Consider the following 20,327-nt stretch of genomic DNA (forward strand, 5'->3'; position numbering starts at 1 on the left):
TGCTAAAGAAACATTTCTTATTATCATCAATGTTGAAAACATTTTTGCTGCTTAATATTTTTGTGGAAACAGTGATTTTTTCCCCCCAGGATTCTTTGATGAATAGAAATTTCAAATGAACAGCATTTGAAAACTTTCGTAACATTAAAAATGTCTTTACAGTCGCTTTTGATCAGTTTAATGCTTCCTTGCTGAATAAATGTATTCATTTCTTTATAAAACAAAAACAAATAAACTTACTGACCCCAAACTTTTGTATGGTAGTGTATGTTAATATAACAAACATATTATAATACTGATTGCTTGTAAGATAAATGATGTTTTTATCAAATGGGTATTAAATGACTCTCCCTCTGTATTTATTTATTTCTTTCCCACACACACACCTGGTTCGCTATCTTTGTGGGGACATAATGGTTTTTATACAATACAAACTGTATTTTCTATCCCCTAACACTAACCCTACCCATCACAGAAAACTTTCTGCCTTATTACATTCTTCAAACAGGCACAATGTCACACACACACACACACACACACACACACACACACACACACACACACACACACACACACACACACACACACACACACACACACACACACACACACACACACACACACACACACACACACACAGTCAAAAGGTTCATTGCTAAAGAATATGACCATGCACACTGACAGAGACTGGCAACCCCTGACTCGCATAAACTCAAGGACAGAGGAAGATTTGTCATCAAAGCATCATCTCTAAAATGATGAATTAATTGAAAACTGACAGTTCATGTCTGACTTTTAAAATGGCTGGACACGATAACACAATCCACACAGAAAAACATTGACACATTACCGTAGGTGTGGACACTAGAAGAATGTCTGCTAAGTCTTAAAACTGCTGCTGCTGTATTTCACTTCTTTGGAGTGACATGTGACAACACAGTACTAAGACGGAACTAATCTTTAGGTAACTAACTATTATTATTGACCACTTTTTTAAATACAATACTGAAGGGAGGATAGGAAACAATGGGAATAAAAGATAGTCAAGGTATACAAGGCACTTACCAAATGGGTTTCAAAACACAATACAGCCACTAGTCAAATGGGTTCACTATCTTTCTTTACAAAACCAACCTGATTCTCCTTCTCTTTGTTGTCAATCTACAGATAAAAATATATCATACATTTTCAAATTACAATCCAGTGCGCCACCAATTAGAAACACCAACCTGCTCAAAACCGTTTCTTGATTTGAGGCTTTAAACCCCCAAAACACTTATAACAACTTAATAATAAATGCACAGATAAACAAATAAATGAAAAATATATAATGTTCATTATTTTGTGCAGTCTGCATAGTTTTAAGGCTCGAATCACTAAGGGAAATATGTAAATCAGATCAATTTTATTGCTATTGTGCTATTTATTGACGAAGCTGCTTAGTCACGTTGCTTCATGTGAAAATGTGTATGGAATGACAATAAATGAACCTTGAACCTTGAAATGCGGCAAACAAAAAATACACAAATTTCTGTAAATAAGGTGCAAAGTAAACTTAATTTAGACAAAAAGGAAGTGTGTTTGTGCTGAAAAGACTGATGATGACTTAAACAGGACACAGATAGCAGATACTGTCTGATTTAACTGGATTGCGGGTGGTTCGTGAATAAGACGCAGGAGTTTGTGCTGAAATACCATATGCAAAGGTGTCACAACTGTTCAGTGAATTCACCCCTGGAGTATTTGATTTCTATTCAATGGACTTTCCAGATCTTTTATAGTGCAACTCTTCAGTATGTGGAGTTGTGTTTTAATTGGACTGTATTATGTAATGATGCTGTTAACCCAGCTGCAATCATTAACATCACAGCTGGAGCCTAGAACACAAACTCCACAGGACACGTCACACAGAGTACTCGCACACCTCCAATTAAAAATATAGCATTTTTATCTAATCTAATCAATATTGATATCTAATCAATATCTTTTAACTATAACTCTATTTACTGTGTGAACACAGAGAACCAACATCTTTTATTCCTCACTAATGCTCTTATTCAGTCAATGCTCTTTGTGGGACACAGGAATCAATTAAGGCAAAAATCCTTTTAAAGCTTTAGTGCTACATTAAATTATCTGGTCGCAATTAACAGGTCAATTAAGCTTTAATGTGCATGACAGAGTGTGATGCAATCTAAAGACCCGTCTGGTCTATCATATTTGACTTAATCACCTTTAGTTTTAAATAAATAGTTCACTCGTTCATTCTGTTTTAATCCCTGTGTTTAGTCTTTAGTCTGGCCAAAATCGCATACTTCCCTACTATCTAATTGGTGAAAAACAGTATGTGACTAAAGTTTGTCCAAATTCATAATATTCGTAAAAAACTGAGTAGGTAAAAAGTACCCGGATGACCTATACTTGTTCCGGTGAGATTCTGCAGTGTGCATATGATGGACACTTTACTATCCCATGAGGCCACGGGAGAGGAATTGTGAATGGCAGTGAAAGACGCTGGTAGGTCACTTCAATGACATGTAGTATATCCGAAATACATTCATACTACGCACATTCATACTATATTAAACATACTATTTTATTGGTCGCAAAGTAAAGAAGGTATGCAATTTTGTACACAGCCACAATCTGCCCTTGCATTTCACAAAAACAAGACAATAATGTAATGACTAAATGAAAACCTGATAGATAACTATATATCAGCACAGCTTTTGATTTTAGTGCATCTTCTAAAAAGGGTTCTTAACGTTCTCTTAACGTACCTCTGATCCTTCTGAATCTGAAATGCCAGACTGATAGGAAAGAAGTGGATACAGAATGCAGACAAAAACATAAATAAACAGAGAAACTAAACAATTAAAACACTGATACACATTAAAATAAAATGACAAGAACATATGAAAATTAAATGCAGCTTCAATTACACTACAGTTAAATGTTTGGGGTCAGTAAGATTAGTTTTTTTATTTTTTAAAGAAATGAATACTTTTATTCAGCAAGGATGTATTAAATTGGTCAAAAGTCACAGTAAAGACTTTTACAAGGTTACAAAAAAAAAAAATTTCAAATAAATGCCGTTCTGAAAAATGCATTATGGTTTCCACAAAAATAATAAGCAGCTCTACTGTTTCAACATTTACAATAAAAACAATGTTACTTGAGCACCAAACCAGCAAATTAGAACGATTTCTGAAGGATCATGTGACTGAAGACTGGCGTAAATAAAATATATAAATATATTAAATAGAACAATCGTAACAATATTTCACTATATTACTTTTTTTTACTGTATTATTACTTTTTTTTTTACTGTTTTTACTGTATTTTGACCAGATAAATATAGCCTTGGTGAAAATATATATATTTTTTGACTGGTAGTGCAACACTCTGTCTCTGTACTGTCAACAACTTGCTAGTAGGCATATACTGTATGGTAATTAATGCATTGCATCCAGTTACTTTGTCACTGCATGTCTCTGTCAGCTATTTATGATTCATATGTTTGATGAACAGCTTCATAAGGAAGCACACCAGGTGAGACATAAGCCTGTTTCTCACCTTAGCATCCGATTCATCCGACTAGTAATGAGAAATAAAGAACAAGATGAATAATAGTGAAAACAAAGAACAAAACAGAAAAGAAGGTGATAGATAGTAGCAGAAGACTTTTACAGCCTCGTTGATTAACTCAAAATCTTGCAAAACACCCACACACACACAAACACACTCCTCTGCAACAGTGTTGAGTGTACAGACCTCATTGCCTTCATCATCAGTGATGGCCTGAGCAGAGGGAGACCAAAAGAAACAGAATTTTGTGTTTGTGACCCCAGTTTACAACAAATAAGCTCAAACAAGACCACGTTTGCAAATGAGAGCATCGCAATGAAAACATGAGTAACAAAATCATGATAAACGGTGATTTAAAAAAAGAATGCACCACACATTGTCTAAGGGAAAGAAATATTAGTAACACTTTACAATAAGGTCTCTTTGTTAAAAATAGTTCATGTTGATGAAAAATGAAAATTGTCATCATTTACTCACACTCATGTCATTCCAAACAGTATATCTTTTGTTTTTCTTCTGAACACATATTACGATATTTTAATGACATCTGAGAGCTTTCTGTCCCTCTTTTGACAGCTACGCAACTACCCACGGTGACGCTTCAAAAAGCTCATCAAAGTGGTAGTTGCAGTTGTGTTCTGTAGAGGAATGAAAGTCTCACAGGTTTGGAACAACATGAGGGTGAGTAAAGATGACAATTTTTTCAATTTTGTGTGAACTAACCCTTTAACTAACATGAACTAACAATGCGTATATTTTTACAGTATTTATTAACCTTTGTTAATGTTACGTAATGAAAATATTCATATTCATGTTAGTTCACAGTGCATTAACTAATGTTAACAGATATGACATTTGATTTAAAAAAATGTATTAGTACATTAACATTAGATTAGATTAATACATCTAGAAGAATTAGTCATTGTTAGTTTATGTTAAATAATATCCAGCATATAACAAATTCTAACATAGGAAACATTATTGTAAAGTGATCGAAATATTTATGGGTCAATATGGTCAATATAGGTAATTGGAAGTTAATTTGGGACCCTATCCATAAACACTCTCTCTCTCGACACACCTCCTCATTGTCCTCAGGCTCCTCCTCATTCTCCAGCTGGGAGCAAAAGGAGAGATCAAAGTTAGTGTTTTAGGGATTTTTTACTAAGAGAACAACACTACGAAACACTGAACCATATGGGCGGCACTTAGGTGGAACAACAGGGGCACTACAACCTAGTGAAAAGGTCTAAATACAACACATAGTAATGCACAAAATCACACAGAGAATTTGGGATGGCTCATCTTAAAAATACATCTCTTGACCTACCCTCTCTTCCTCAGCAGTAAACTACACACACACACACACACACACACACACACACACACACACACACACACACACACACACACACACACACACACACACACACACACAAAAATACATATATGGTTAGCTCAGCTAGGATACAAACACACACACACACACACAAAATGCATACAAAAATTGAGATGATTCAACAGAAACTTCAAAAAGGTGTGTAACATTTGAATGGTAATAAACATTCAATTCATTGCTCATCACAAACATATCAAGCGCAAAATGCCAGTAGGTCCATCTTCATCAAACCAAAAAATCCATTTTCATAGACTCACAAAAACACACAAAACTCAACTAGCGCTCACTCTGATGTTAGCATGTTGTTGCTATGCAAACTCCTCAATCCTCTAAGGAGCATAAAAATACCCACAAATACAGGATGAATAAGAGCATTCTGTCGGTACTGCCCTATCCAATAACTCTTTCCTTCCATTGACTAGTTATCTTGTCATTTATGAGAAAACGTTATTAGGCCTACGCCTCTCCTGAACGAGTACAGTATCTCCAAAATCAAATCACAGGCAAAGAAGCAGCAGAAATGATTGATCTCATATGTAAGCAGATGCATATAAAATATAATGCGATGATCAACAACAGCATTTCAAAATGGCCTAATGTTCCTAAATGAAATGTCGACCCAGGAAGTGCTATATGTGAAAGCTTAGTTAATGGAGTCTGCTCCATCTGTATTTTTGATCATAAATCTGAATCTGATGCAGACGTAGTCTTTGACAAAAACGCAATTTGCTCAGCTTTTTGCTCAATATTTAGATTTTTTTTATGAAACTTACCGACATTCAAGTGTTGATAAAAAAATAATGCATGAGGCTAGAATTTTGTTTAAAAGCAGAGGGTATGTTCTTTCTTTGGACATATTGCATTCTCAGATATTCATACAACAAAATATTCTGGGGATCATGAAATTTTTGTGAAAATGACCAAAAATGCTGGTGGTGGCTGGCAAAAAAAAAAAAAAAACCCCGCTGGTGGTGAAAGAGTAAAGGGTGACACTGTCTTAGATTTTTGGCTAAATTAGGTACACTACCATTCAAGTTTAGGAATTAATAAAATAAATTAATACTTTTATTCAGAAAGGATGCATTAAATTGATCAAATGTGACAGTAAAGACATTTATGATGTTACTAAAGATTCTATTTCTAAAAATTGCTGTTCTTTCAATTCAACAAAGAATCCTGAAAAAAAGTATCAGTTTCCACAAAAATATTAAGCAGCACAACCTTTTCTTTTTTTTTTACATTGATAATAAGCATCAAATAATAATAATCAGATCATTTTAGAGTATCAAATAAGCATGTTAGAACGATTTCAGAAGGATCAATAGACACCGAAGACTGGGGCAAGCTTAGCTATCACAGGAATAAAAATTACATTCTAAAATACAGTATATTGAAATGGAAAACAATCATTTTGAATTGAAATAATACTTTTTAATATTGCTGTTTTTATTGTTTTTTTGATCAAATAAATGAAGTTTTGGTGAACATAAGAGACTTCTTTCAAAAACATTGTATCCATCCGAAACTTTTGAATAGTAGTGTACATTATAAAGCACCATACTTTTGTTGCATAAAAAAGCACCATTCTATTGGTGCTATTGCCTCATATATATATATATATATATATATATATATATATACACATGACCTTCTCAAAAAATTTGCATATTGTGATAAAGTTAATTATTTTCCATAATGTAATGATAAAAATTAAACTTTCATATATTTTAGATTCATTGCACACCAACTGAAATATTTCAGGTCTTTTATTGTTTTAATACTGATGATTTTGGCATACAGCTCATGAAAACCCAAAATTCCTATCACAAAAAATTTGCATATTTCATCCAACCAATAAAAGAAGTGTTTTTAATACAAAAAAAGTCAACCTTTAAATAATTATGTTCAGTTATGCACACACTACTTGGTCGGGAATTCTTTGCAGAAATGATTGCTTCAATGCGGCGTGGCATGGAGGCTATCAGCCTGTGGCACTGCTGAGGTGTTATAGAGGCCCAGGATGCTTCGATAGCGGCCTTAAGCTCATCAAGAGTGTTGGGTCTTGCGTCTCTGAACTTTCTCTTCACAATATCCCACAGATTCTCTATGGGGTTCAGGTCAGGAGAGTTGGCAGGCCAATTGAGGACAGTAATACCATGGTAAGTAAACCATTTACCAGTGGTTTTGGCACTGTGAGCAGGTGCCAGGTCGTGCTGAAAAATGAAATCTTCATCTCCATAAAGCTTTTCAGCAGATGGAAACATGAAGTGCTCCAAAATCTCCTGATAGCTAGCTGCATTGACCCTGCCCTTGATAAAACACAGTGGACCAACACCAGCAGCTGACATGGCACCCCAGACCATCACTGACTGTGGGTACTTGACACTGGACTTCAGGCATTTTGGCATTTCCTTCTACCCAGTCTACCTCCAGACTCTGGCACCTTGATTTCCGAATGACATGCAAAACTGAGCAACAGTCCAGTGCTGCTTCTCTGTAGCCCAGGTCAGGCGCTTCTGCCGCTGTTTCTGGTTCAAAAGTGGCTTGACCTGGGGAATGCTGCACCTGTAGCCCATTTCCTGCACACGCCTGTGCACGGTGGCTCTGGATGTTTCTACTCCAGACTCAGTCCACTGCTTCCGCAGGTCCCCCAAGGTCTGGAATCGGTCCTTCTCCACAATCTTCCTCAGGGTCGGTCACCTCTTCTCGTTGTGCAGTGTTTTTTGCCACACTTTTTCCATCCCACAGACTTCCCACTGAGGTGCCTTGATACAGCACTCTGGGAACAGCCTATTTGTTCAGAAATTTCTTTCTGTGTCTTACCCTCTTGCTTGAGGGTGTCAATGATGGCCTTCTGGACAGCAGTCAGGTCGGCAGTCTTACCCATGATTGCGGTTTTGAGTAATGAAACAGGCTGGGAGTTTTTAAAAGCCTCAGGAATCTTTTGCAGGTGTTTAGAGTTAATTAGTTGATTCAGATGATTAGGTTAATAGCTCGTTTAGAGACCCTTTTCATTATATGCTAATTTTTTGAGATAGGAATTTGGGGTTTTCATGAGCTGTATGCCAAAATCATCAGTATTAAAACAATAAAAGACCTGAAATATTTCAGTTGGTGTGCAATGAATCTAAAATATATGAAAGTTTAATTTTTATCATTACATTATGGAAAATAATGAACTTTATCACAATATGCTAATTTTTTGAGAAGGACCTGTATATATCATCCATTTAAAAATACCATAGTACCACCACAGTACTTTATGCAAGTCTATGAAAAAAGCATAAACATGTTGCCTAGGTGACAGTTCACTAAATATTGCAACACAGTTAACTGTTACTTCCATTACCTCCTATTATTGGCCATGTCATTAGATGTTATCACTTCATATTTCCCTCACCTGTTTGGCCCCCATAGATTCAAACATCTTCTCCAACATCACACGTATCTGTTGAACATTATTCATCAAGACACACGGCTGCGGGAGATGCAGGAGGGAGTGAACAACACAAAGATAGAGAAAAAGACAAGACAGAATTTAGGCCTAATTGGACTCTTAACCACACAACATTTTAGCTACAAATATAGTGTTTAACTAGTCTTAACATTTTTCTTTGGCAGCACTCACCGTCTTTTCTTTCTCACAATAGGAGGAGAAGCTCTTGGTTAGAATAGCACAATACTGCAGGAGCACTTTGGTTATAGTCTGACAGTGAAAGGGGGAAAAAATGAAAAGAAAGAACAGACATTACACCTAAACATTATGTAGAGTAAATGAACTACACCTCATACTGAGCTGGTATCTGGAATGGCAGATAAATTGACTTTGTTGTTGAAAACTAATGAATTTTTCATGGGCAGATGCATTAAGCTGCTAGTTTGTATAAACCTCAAAATGCTGATTACTGAAAAAAGTGATATCAAAAATACCATAATTATGATCATGTCAGACAATTCTATTTAGTATTTAGTCATGTCCTCACTAAAATCAAATAAAATGTAAATACATCTCAGCTCCAACAAAACATGTGGGCTTCAACAAAGATTTCTCTGCATCAGACGTCTATGTTAAATATGACTCACAGGCTTATAAACAGATGATGATGGTCTAAAGACAGCTCATATTTATTTTGCCTCCCTTTTACATCTATCATCTTTCTGACATTCTCTGCTCCTGGTTTTCACCTTGGCAAAGCGTCGGTTGTACTGGGCGACCACTGCAGGATCAGGACAATCTAGTTTCTTGATGATCTCGAAGCTTTGGTTGAGCTGAGTGAAGATATCCACGACTGAACAGGAGAACAACGCATGCTCAGATGTCTGCTGGAACTGTGGAAAAGCAAGGAGAGGATCTTTTGAAGATTTTTTTTATATGCTTACTAGCTTATTTATGTGTCTACTCTCAAGGTCCAAAACTGGACATACATACACAACAGAAGTATTTTTGTTTCTGAAAGTCATGAGAAGTTTATGCAATTTACAACAGCATTTCAAGTATTCTAAATAAACAGAAATAAATAGTACTATCTCACCATTACAATACTTGACAAAATTACATTTTGATTGGAAATTATGAAAAAATATTCTGTTCAAAAGTTTTATGAATCTTGATTTTTCTCTGTTTCCTTCACAGTTATCATGTTTCAAAATTGATCTTAGACATGCTCTTCTTTTAAAAGTTAGTAAATAATTACTTTGAGTAAAAGAAAAAAGAAAAAAAAAGATTCGGGCAAAATGGTGTAGTGTGGTGGAAATGACACCACTGAAGCAGCTGTAATTTCATAAAAAATAATAACAACAATTTTACTCATCAAGGATGTATTAAATTGATAAATAGTAACAGTAAAAAACATTTTTTAAATAAATGCTGGGGGGGGGGGATTCATCAAAGAATACTGAAAATATGCATCACAGTTTTCACAAAAATATTAAGCAGCAAAGTTTTTAACACTGATAATTAGAAGAAATGTTTTCTTGAGCAGCAAATCAGCATATTAAAATGATTTCTGAAGAATCATGTGACACTGAAGACTGGAGCAATTATGCCGAAAATTCCGCTTTGCCATCGCAGGAATAAATTACAAGTGTATATATAAAGAAAAAAATAGAAAACATTTATTTTAAATTGTAATTATATTTCACAATAAATGCAGCCTTGGTGAGTATAAATTCTTTCAAAAACCATTAAAAATGTACCAGCCCTAAACTTTTGAACAATATTGTACACATAAACATTCCTTTGAAAAGTAGCAAAAATAAACAATGAAGCCATGTTAAAAAGCATTTGACCTTTAAATAACTCAAAGCAAATTTGAATAAAATTCAACACTCTTACAGGTAGTAGACAGCAGGCAGCAATTTTTTTTGACAAACCATGTTTTAGATCCTAGACCAGCAGCCAAGAAGCAATTTATAAGAGAGCAAACCACACAGAAAAGTTAGTTACTGAACCATACCCCCTCTCTTTTATCCCTCTCAAGGGCACCATGCATAAACTCCATCGACACTTCCTCATTCTCAGCCAGCCACTGGAGAACATATGGCAGAAACCACCTACACATGGGAAAAGAAGGAAGAAATATAGAGAAACAGGAGGAGGAATGAAGCAGAAGGGCAGCAAAGCAGCAAATAGTCAAGAAGGTTTAAACATCAGATGAAAGTATTCAGGCATGTAAGCCAGGCATGCAGTTGATTTGGGACAGTAGGTGATGACAGAGTGTGAGTGAGAAAATAAAACTAGAATAAACTGCAGATTATTTGAAGAAAAAAAAGAGAAAACTTTAGCCAAAGATGCTCTGAAAGAGTATTAGAAGCAGCGTGACTCACGATGGGTACTCTGGGACAGAGTCAGAGAAGGCAGGCAGGTCGCAGACGTATTCATTGTAGAGCCATTTGACTTTAAAATGCAGATTCATGTAGTCCGCACTTTTACACAACCTCAGCTTCTCATGCTCTGGGGATACAGCAAGCATGAGTCGACAGATTTAATTTCATTTACCGTGTCACGAATTTCCTTCCGTTTCAACATATTAATTCTCCGCTAAGCTATAAACTAAGAATGAACTGCTGTTTCATCCCAGTCTCAAACTGTACTCACTCAGAGAGGCTAACGCTAAGAAAATGCACTTCACACACATACACTCCAATTGAAACGTTTGAAGTCAGTAAGAATTTAAAAAATATATATAAATAAATACTTTTATTCAGCAGGGACGCATTAAATTTATAAAAAAATTAACCAAAAATGTTTTACAATTTTTTTTAAATTTAAAATAAAAGCCTGTTCTTTTGAACGGTTATTTTAAATTGAAATGCTATTTTGCAATATTACCATTTTTACTGTATTTTTGATTAAATAAATGCCGTCTTGATGAGCAGAAGAGACTTCTTTCAAAAACACAAAAAAATATTACCGACCCCAAACTTTTGAACAGCAGTGTACACGTGCACACACACACTCTCACAGCGACTTAACCGTATATCTTCTTACCAGCATAAAAATCAAGTCTGCGAATATGAAATGTGGCAGGTGCTAAAAACAAGAAAAGAAGGCAGGAGAGACGAGAGCGATGAAGAACACTTGAGAAAGAAAGAAAAAAGTGCAGGTGTGCAATAAAAGGGGTGGTTTCAAAAGAAAAGGAGGCTTGGATCAAAAGGAAAAGAAGATTTTTTCAGTGAGGTGTCTGTTTACTCCTACTCGGAACATCTAAAACGAAACTGGGGGTTCTATTCTCAAACTCTGCTGTAGAAATGAGAGAGTGAGGACTTGAGACCAAAAAGAGAGTTATAAACCTTTAAAGGGGTCTTATCATCAAAAACAGGATTTGCATTGCTGCTTCGAAATAAAACCTCTACAATGCAAAACTCACAGCTTGTCACAATGAGCACATTAACATAATACTGAACATATTTATTATTATCCATAACCCAGCACCCAATCGTGGTGACAAAAGGATTAAGTAGGGCCGATACTATACATAATCACCCAATACTATTATTTCACTGTGTCAAAATCATAGAAGCTGTTATTAAAGTATTTGGTAGTGCCAACTATATTGGAATCACAGCTCATTTTGCATGCAAATTCACATTACCTGGTTAATTCAAAGGGTCAATGAACTGGTAGAATATGTTAATGTAAATGAATGATAACAGACGGGCAATATAGAAAAAAAAATTTCACTAAAAAATAAATGTTACAAAAGTGTAGATTATGGCCCCTTAGCATGTAACCGAGTGATGTGATTATCTTGTATCTATATCCAGACATGTAAGTCCAAGTTCACACTCTCATGACTCCTTATAATCTTTGACCTTTACCATTCTTCCAATGATCAAGGACAATATGTTTAAGAACTGAAAAGAGAGACAAATAAAAAGGAGAGATGGGGCAATGTTAGGAGGGTAGTCTCAAAACAAAAAACAAAAAAGATTTGTAGTACACACTGACAAACTTTAAAGGGCATACACACTTCCCATACATAATAAATAATGTATATTTCTTCATACCTTCTAGTGCATACTTCATGTCCTGTGCGAAGAGTGTCCACATAACCTCAGCACTGACTTTCCCTACATTTAGCTCCTGAGGAAACCTGCACAGGACACACCAGGTTAAATGTATCAGCTCATGTGTTTGTGTGTGATATTATGTGTATCTGTGCAGTCACTGACTGATTTATGACCGGACTGTACGAGTTCCTGTCCTCCTCTATGATGGAAACTATCAAGGTGATGAGTTTGGGCCAGAAGTCCAAATTCTGAATGCTTGGTCCTGGTTCTTCTACAGCAGCAAGTTCTTCCTCGTTCTCATCCTTCTTATCTTCCTCTTCTTCACCCTCTTCTACCTCTTTCCTTTCTTTTGGTTTCTGTTGAATAGAACGATAGCATGATGGATACAATGATAGACAGACACACAGACAAATAGAGAGATATACAGAAAGATAGAAAGACATACAGACTGACAGAATGATAGATACAGAAGAAGAATAGATAGAATGAGAGAATGACAGTCAGACAGAATGATAGACAGAATGACAGAAAGATAGACAGAACAAATAGTCAGATCAACAGACAGAAGGGCAGATAGACTGAAAGAATGAGACAGAATGAGAGAATAACAGACAGTCAGAATAGACAGAATGATAGAAATTCAGAACGACATACAGGACAGATAAATCGAAGGACAAATAAAATGACAGAATGATAGACAGAACAATAGACACAGAAAAAGAGACAAAGCGACAGACAGACCAACAGACAAATATAGTGTCAGACAGACAAAATGGCAAACAGAATAATAAACAGAATGACAGTCAGACAGAATGATAGACAACACAGACAGACAACAACAAACAGAATGATAGACAGAACAACCAGACAATAGACATATAGAAAAATAGAATGACAGACAACAATAGACAGAGAAAAATAGATGACAGATAACAATAGACAGACTTGAAAAATAGAATAGAATGACAGACAGACAAATATAGAAAGAATGGATGGTGTCAGACAGACAGAATGACAAACAGAATGATAGACACAATGACAGTCAGACAGAATGATAGACAGAACAGACAACAACAAACAGAATGATAGACAGAACCACCAGACAATAGACATATAGAAAAATAGAATAGAATGACCGACAGACAGATACATACAACTGTGCATGATGTGAATGTGTTTACTCACAGCTTCCACGGCCGGCTGAAACTGTCTGTTGTACAGCTCTTGGCAGTTGTTAAAGATGTACTCATATGTAGAGTTGAGGCACGCTTTCACACAGTCCCTGACCACATGGGCCGCACGCGGGGGAGACTGCAGTTCCAGAACCTGGACACAGGGGGCAGCAGAGAAGACAAGAGCATGTCTGCATGTCCATATATAACAATGTAACTCCCGCTAACAAGCGGCATGCTGTCAAATCTATAGTGACTAATCTCCATTATGAAAGGCCGCACAAAGGCCTCTCTCTTACAGCACAAAGAAATCAATCTTAATCTCAAACCTTTAATTATCCTTTTCTACTGTATGAACTCAGGCAGACAGAAATGACTGAGCGTTTACTCGAGGGTGTATGAAACACAATTGAATTATTCATCTCTATAGGATCTGTCACTCAATATATGTATTACAAATAAGACCCACATCCCTGTAACTCCCAAATACAGTATAAACAACAAAAAGAGCAATATAGTATGCCATTCCTTGATAAGATTTAGAGCTACGTTATCATACCTTCAATCTGAAGAATGTAATGCTAGTCAATAAATCCACAGTGGATTTGAGATCTGCTAGACGTGGTTTACTGCTGGCTGGGAAATTATTCTGGAGATCAAAGGGACAGAAAGAACATCACAGGAAGCTTGAGTGAGAAGCACAATATAACCTTGGAAAGATAGTAACTTAACAATCATGAACTACGCATCACACAAACATATGCACATAGGTTATCGATCAAGTCTATATATCGTTATAAAGAGTATACTGTACATGCCAACCACTCTCAAAACCAGTTGAAACACAATAAGACCAAGATTACATGTGATCAGCTGCATCTTAGACTCCACTATAATGCACATTGTTATTCTGAAATACATAAGATTTATTATAGGGTCACAATAAAAATATATAGTACACATACATTTTTTTGTCAGCAACCATTGATTTCATTAAAAATTTATTATTGACGAATTATCATTTGTGCATTAAACAAAATGTGCACAATGTGCATGGATTTTTTTCTACAAATGTCTGTACTTTTATGTCTCCTGGTTCAATTATTTTTATTTTTTTAATATATTTTCATACCTTTTAAATGCCCTTGATTTTATTGGTTTACCCTCGTCCAAGACCTGACTTTCGATCTTAAACCATGACTATCCATTGCAAAAATATATTAGTTATTACATAAATACTGAAATGCTTTATAAATATAAATAACTTCAATATTTGTGTGAAAATGATTTAAGAATTTTTCAAAATTCAACTGTCCCACTGTGGTGGAATCATTTTCACCACAGGCAACAATTCTGCCCCTAATAACTTTTTTTTTAGTTAGTGTACTTGCTTACCAAGGAGGCAACAGTGTCAGTAAAGAGCTTGAAATTAAATATTAAAAAAATTAAAGCTAGGGTAGGCAATTTTAGAGTTGCTAGCAATAGCAAGCTAGCTTTAGATCTCATGCACCATCCATTCAGAGCGTGTCCAACACCACGTCTCCTCTAAAACACATGAACGAGCACAGCAGAGTCTGCAAAGTGTTACGAGAGACGGCTTTAAATTACCTTATGTCTCAAAGCACATATCATTAAAAAAATAATGAACGTAAACAACTTAAAGAGCACTGAATTGTACCACCTGACAGCTGCAGATTCATTTCCCCTTTTGTGCAAATACATAGGTTGGCAGGCAGGTAGGACATATTATCATTGCACCTGGACATAATGCAATGATTAGACAAAAAAATTTTTGGACCTGAGACTTCCACAAAAGATATATATATACACATTTTTAAAAAAACATTTGTACACTTCTATTATTGATTGATTGATATCAGGATGTGAAGAGAGTTTCAACCAGTATAACCAAAAGTGTTTAAGAAAGACATTGCCTACCCAAGCTTTAAGGTAAATAACATGCGTGAACAAAATATTTTTTATAGTGGGGCTTATTCTAATAAAGCAGTAATTTGTTTTACATTACACCATGCTAGGCTGCATCAATTGTCCCTGTAGATTAGGCTAAGTTACTGTAAATAATGAATACTTACTCTGTATGTTGACAGGTCAATGCGGAGAGAGTTATGAAGCTGATCCAGCAGTCTAACAAACCGATCTTTCTGCATTAACAGAGAGAAAGATGACTCAATGGTGAAAAGAATTAAACAAACTTAAACAAAAAAACAAAAACAAAAAAATCTTTCTGTGCATGTATTTACTAATAGAGTCAGAGCAAAAATGACACTTTCAAAGACCCACAAGGTACGTTTCTCTGACACATTCCTTCAGAATGAATCTAGACCTTGATCCAAGGACACAGACTGTGTAGAAAGACACACACACACACACACACACATGAACAAAGACAGTACAAGCACACCAGAGATAGGGCTTTGAATAAACCCTGTCTCATGGCAAACCTGAATAGGAATCAAAGGGTCAGGGATGCTGATTATATTTCAGTTATTCACTATGTTGTATCTTTTCAAAATCCCTTTATGAGCAAGATTATTTCTGCAGAAAGGTCCAGTACAAGAAAGTGAGGAAAGGGATTGTAGCTGTGCACAAATTCAAGCAGATGCATTCATGGTTTGAATCAGCATCTTCAGAATAAACTCTCAGTGGGTTTGGGATAAAAGGTTTCATGTGACTCTGATTAAAGTCACCACCACTCTGTAATCAAATGTATATTTAAATTTTTTTTCAATGCTACATAGCTAGTTTTTATGTCACATTTTACTGAGCAAATGCTCATAAATGATCAGAGGTAATAAGCAACCTCTGGTCTGTCCTTATAGCTGGTGGGGCCATATTGGCTGTGTGCGATGCCGAGTTAGCATTACCCCGAAGTTGGAGGCACTGAATCGGTCACAGGCGGAGACGTTGGTGACTGAGGTGGGGTGAGCGTAGAATGCGTTGATGTTGGCCAGGAGCGTGCTCATTACCGCAGGTACACCAGACAGCATGTATTTTAAGGACAGACATGCAAACTGCCTACAGGTGGACAGACACAGACACCCAGTAAGAAACTGAGAATGCTTTCTAAAACAGTTATGTAATAATAGTAAATGTCACTTTTTTTTAATAATATCTAATATTAATTTTCCTTTTATAAATATCAGTATATGGACTTCTCATCTCAAACAATAAGTCAGTTCTTTCATTGTGATTCACTGCTTCTCACCAAAACAAGTCTCTCAATTGAATAAACAAAAGGCTCATTAATATTCTGTTTGGAATATCAATGTGCACAACTTTCAGTCCATTTAAATACCCACTTAGGATTTAAAGCTCTCTTAAACAACAACTCATATTGTTAAAACTGACGACTTATTGATGGGCATTGATGCGATTACAGAACACTACCAGCAGACATTTCCTGTCAACAGCAAAGGACTTATAGCTGTCAGAATACACAGAAAACGCTCCATGGCTTACGTCATGGCCTGATAGATGGATTCTATCCCATAGCGCATGGCAAACTCATCTACAATATCTTGAGCAATCTCATCAAAGTAGATCTTCCAGGCATCATCTCCACGTGCCGCGGGCAACTTCACCACACCCTGGCCTTCAACGTCTGTCACAAAGTTAAAGAAATTCTACAAAAAAAAAGAGAGATGGAGAGTGTTTCGCTATAGAAATTATTTTCTGTTGGTTGGCTTTTGTGTATAAATATATTAGAGATTAATTATGTACCATTCAGAAGTTTGGGTTAGTAGGATTTTAATATTTAAAAAAAGAATCTGGCTGAACTTATTTTGATATAAAAATACAATAAGAACTGTAATATTGGGAAATTATTTAAAATAGGTGAGTGTGTGTGTGTGTGTATATATATATATATATATATATATATACACACATATACCGTACATACTGTATATATATATACATATGTGTGTGTGTGTGTGTGTAATTATATATACACTGCCGTTAAAAAGTTTGGGTAAGATTCAAAGAATCCTGAAAGAAATTTGTACATAACTGTTTTCAACATTGATAATAATAATAAATGTTTCTTGAGAAAGAAAATCAGCATAATAGAATGATTTCTGAAGGATCATGTGACACTGAAGACTGGAGTAATGTTTTGCATCACTGAAATAAATTACATTTTAAAATATATTAAAATAGAAAACAGTTCTATTTTGTAATAATTGTGATAATATTAATTAAATTGTAATATTTCACAATATTACTGTTTTTTGTATTTTTAATCAAATAAAATCCAGCCTTGGTGAGCATAAGATACTTCTTTTAAAAACATAAAAAGTCTTACCAATCCCAATTTTTGAACAACAGTGTATGTAATTTATTCCTGTGATGGAATTTGCCATAAGACATTACTCTTCAATGTCACATGATCATTCTAAAACATTCCAATATGCAAATTTGGTGCTGAAGAAACATTTTTATTATTGTCACTGTAAAAAACAGGTTGCTTTTAATTTTTGTGGAAACCATTATACATTTTGTTCTGGGATTTGGCATTTGTTTTAAATAGAAATGTTTTGTAACAATGTAAAAGTCTTTATTGTCATGTTTGATTCATTTTAAACATCCTTTTAAAAAAATATAACAACTAGAGATGCACGGATGGGCTATTATTTCATCCGCAACCGCATCACAAAACTCATTATCCGTCCGCCATCCATCCGCACCAACGTTTTTGACCAATTTTCCCGCCCGCCATCCGCTGATACAAGGCGCTGCTGGGACTAGAAACCGCCCGCCACCCGCCCGAATTTAATAAAATATTTTTTTTCGTCATGTCATCCGTCCAATCCGTGGTTTATCTGTGGAGTCCGCGGCTATAACCGCCAACCGCGCATCTCTAATAACAACCCTAAGTTCTTGAACATTAGTGTACACAGGCATATGAAATTTAAATTTAAAAAGATATCGTAAGCGCTTTACCTCGTGCAGACAGGTATACTGAACATGATAAGGGGCCACTTTCTCTTCCCCTTTAATTTCCACACTTATCTGCAGTCTAATGGCCCCTGATACCGCTGACTTGTCTGTCCGTTTTTCTGCAGAAATCAGAGATTACACATGGCCATTACACATCTCATATGAAAGTTTACCAGCATCTGCTTCAAATGGAGACCCTTGGGCGAAGCATAGTAGTAGATTTACATCCGGCAGTAACATTTAATCAATTTTATCATCAAGCGATAATAAACAGTACTTTCAAAATTTTTAATTTTTAAAATGAACACTTATTTTATATATTTTTTTCTACAATAAATATTTGAACAGAAACAATTTATTGGTGTAGGAAGCCATTATGAACAGATTGGACACAAATGTATTGAGCTCTTATGAAAATCACAACTGAAGAACAGCTTTCTCATTTCTGTAATATTATTATGCAAAGAGAAAAGAAGCCTTGTGGCCGTAGAATAGTTAAACCATCTGACTGACTGCAAAATGTCCACCACCAAAGTTGGACATATTAATCATGCAAGTTTTCATGAATAGCTAAAAGTAAAATGTTGGCATATTTCACAGTAACGGTTTTAATCTTATATCTAAATTCATGCAAATCACTACATTTGATAATTTTATCTGCTCAGGCTTATTACAACATTAAAAATGAAATAAGATATATATTATCACAGTTCATATTTTTGGCATGGATCGTTTATGACCTACACTGAAATCCCAACCCTTAAGCAGACCAATGGTTTAATTTCTTGTGTGACATACTGTAATGGTGCCATTCAGTTTTTAGTCCTAATCCCCTTAAGAAAATTAACACTGTCTAGTCATGGGTTCCCTTAAGAATTTCTAATAGGTTTTTCGAATATCAGTTTTAGATTTATGAGGGGAAAAAAATAAGGTCCTAATTAGCCCGTATGAAGCAACTTGTAAGCAACTTAGAGCAACAAAAAAGCATTCAAAATCCAGAAGATGTGACAGTGTAATTTATGTTATAGAACAAAACATGAAAGCCCTGTTCCAGTAAATGTTAACTACTAAATCAAACTAACTAACTAAAACAACTAATTAAATCAAAAACAACTATTCTAAAACCCATTCAAAATTCCAGAGGGAACCCACAGTGAGACTTCCAGCTGTATAGAACACACAAGTGCTACTTTCAAAACCCCAGAGAAAAGTTTTTGTTTTAAAGAGATCAAAAACTACTCAACATTAAAACACAGATAGACTGAGGAACGTACCAAGGTTATACCAGACGTCCATTTCTCCACTAAGGGTTCGGACCTCGATGATGCTCTGACCCAAAAAGTCATCAGATTCCCTTTTGAGACGCTGCTTCACGCGAGACTTTATATCATCATCTTCATCCCATACGCGCAGTTTAATGCGATCAGATGAATTGTGGCACTCACTGGGGAGGTGACAGAAAACAAATCACAAACCAACAAATCACAACGCCTCTAAAAGAGATTTGTTTGTGTATTTGTATTGTATTGGATCTAAAATTTGAATTACTTTTGCAAAGCCACAGAAATGTACTACCTGCACATCAGTGATTTCAACAGTTAACAACAATTCAATATTAACACAAGCTGCTATAATTCTAAAAAACTGCAGAGTCTTCATTTTAATGAACCAAACTCTATTACTTTTATGATTGTTTA

General features: G+C 35.4%; 1 protein-coding gene across 1 annotated transcript in view; it reads right to left on the reverse strand.

The window, feature by feature from the left end:
• The window catches only part of LOC143749307 (uncharacterized), a 115,718-nt gene that overhangs the window by 13,285 nt on the left and 82,106 nt on the right, over positions 1-20,327 (reverse strand). Inside the window, exons 19-32 of the mRNA XM_077241846.1 lie at positions 19,905-20,074; positions 18,634-18,749; positions 17,152-17,315; positions 16,557-16,707; positions 15,765-15,833; positions 14,231-14,320; positions 13,685-13,825; positions 12,662-12,855; positions 12,497-12,582; positions 10,814-10,940; positions 10,444-10,540; positions 9,173-9,316; positions 8,616-8,693; positions 8,388-8,465 (exon numbers count right to left, since the gene is read on the reverse strand). Coding sequence (XP_077097961.1) covers positions 8,388-8,465; positions 8,616-8,693; positions 9,173-9,316; positions 10,444-10,540; positions 10,814-10,940; positions 12,497-12,582; positions 12,662-12,855; positions 13,685-13,825; positions 14,231-14,320; positions 15,765-15,833; positions 16,557-16,707; positions 17,152-17,315; positions 18,634-18,749; positions 19,905-20,074 — 1,705 coding nt within the window. The remainder of the gene's footprint in view (positions 1-8,387; positions 8,466-8,615; positions 8,694-9,172; positions 9,317-10,443; positions 10,541-10,813; positions 10,941-12,496; positions 12,583-12,661; positions 12,856-13,684; positions 13,826-14,230; positions 14,321-15,764; positions 15,834-16,556; positions 16,708-17,151; positions 17,316-18,633; positions 18,750-19,904; positions 20,075-20,327) is intronic.

The sequence above is a fragment of the Siphateles boraxobius genome, unplaced genomic scaffold (genome assembly GCF_051911475.1).
Source record: "Siphateles boraxobius isolate OS27281-9 unplaced genomic scaffold, OSU_SipBor_1 24, whole genome shotgun sequence".
Classification (NCBI taxonomy): domain Eukaryota; kingdom Metazoa; phylum Chordata; class Actinopteri; order Cypriniformes; family Leuciscidae; genus Siphateles; species Siphateles boraxobius.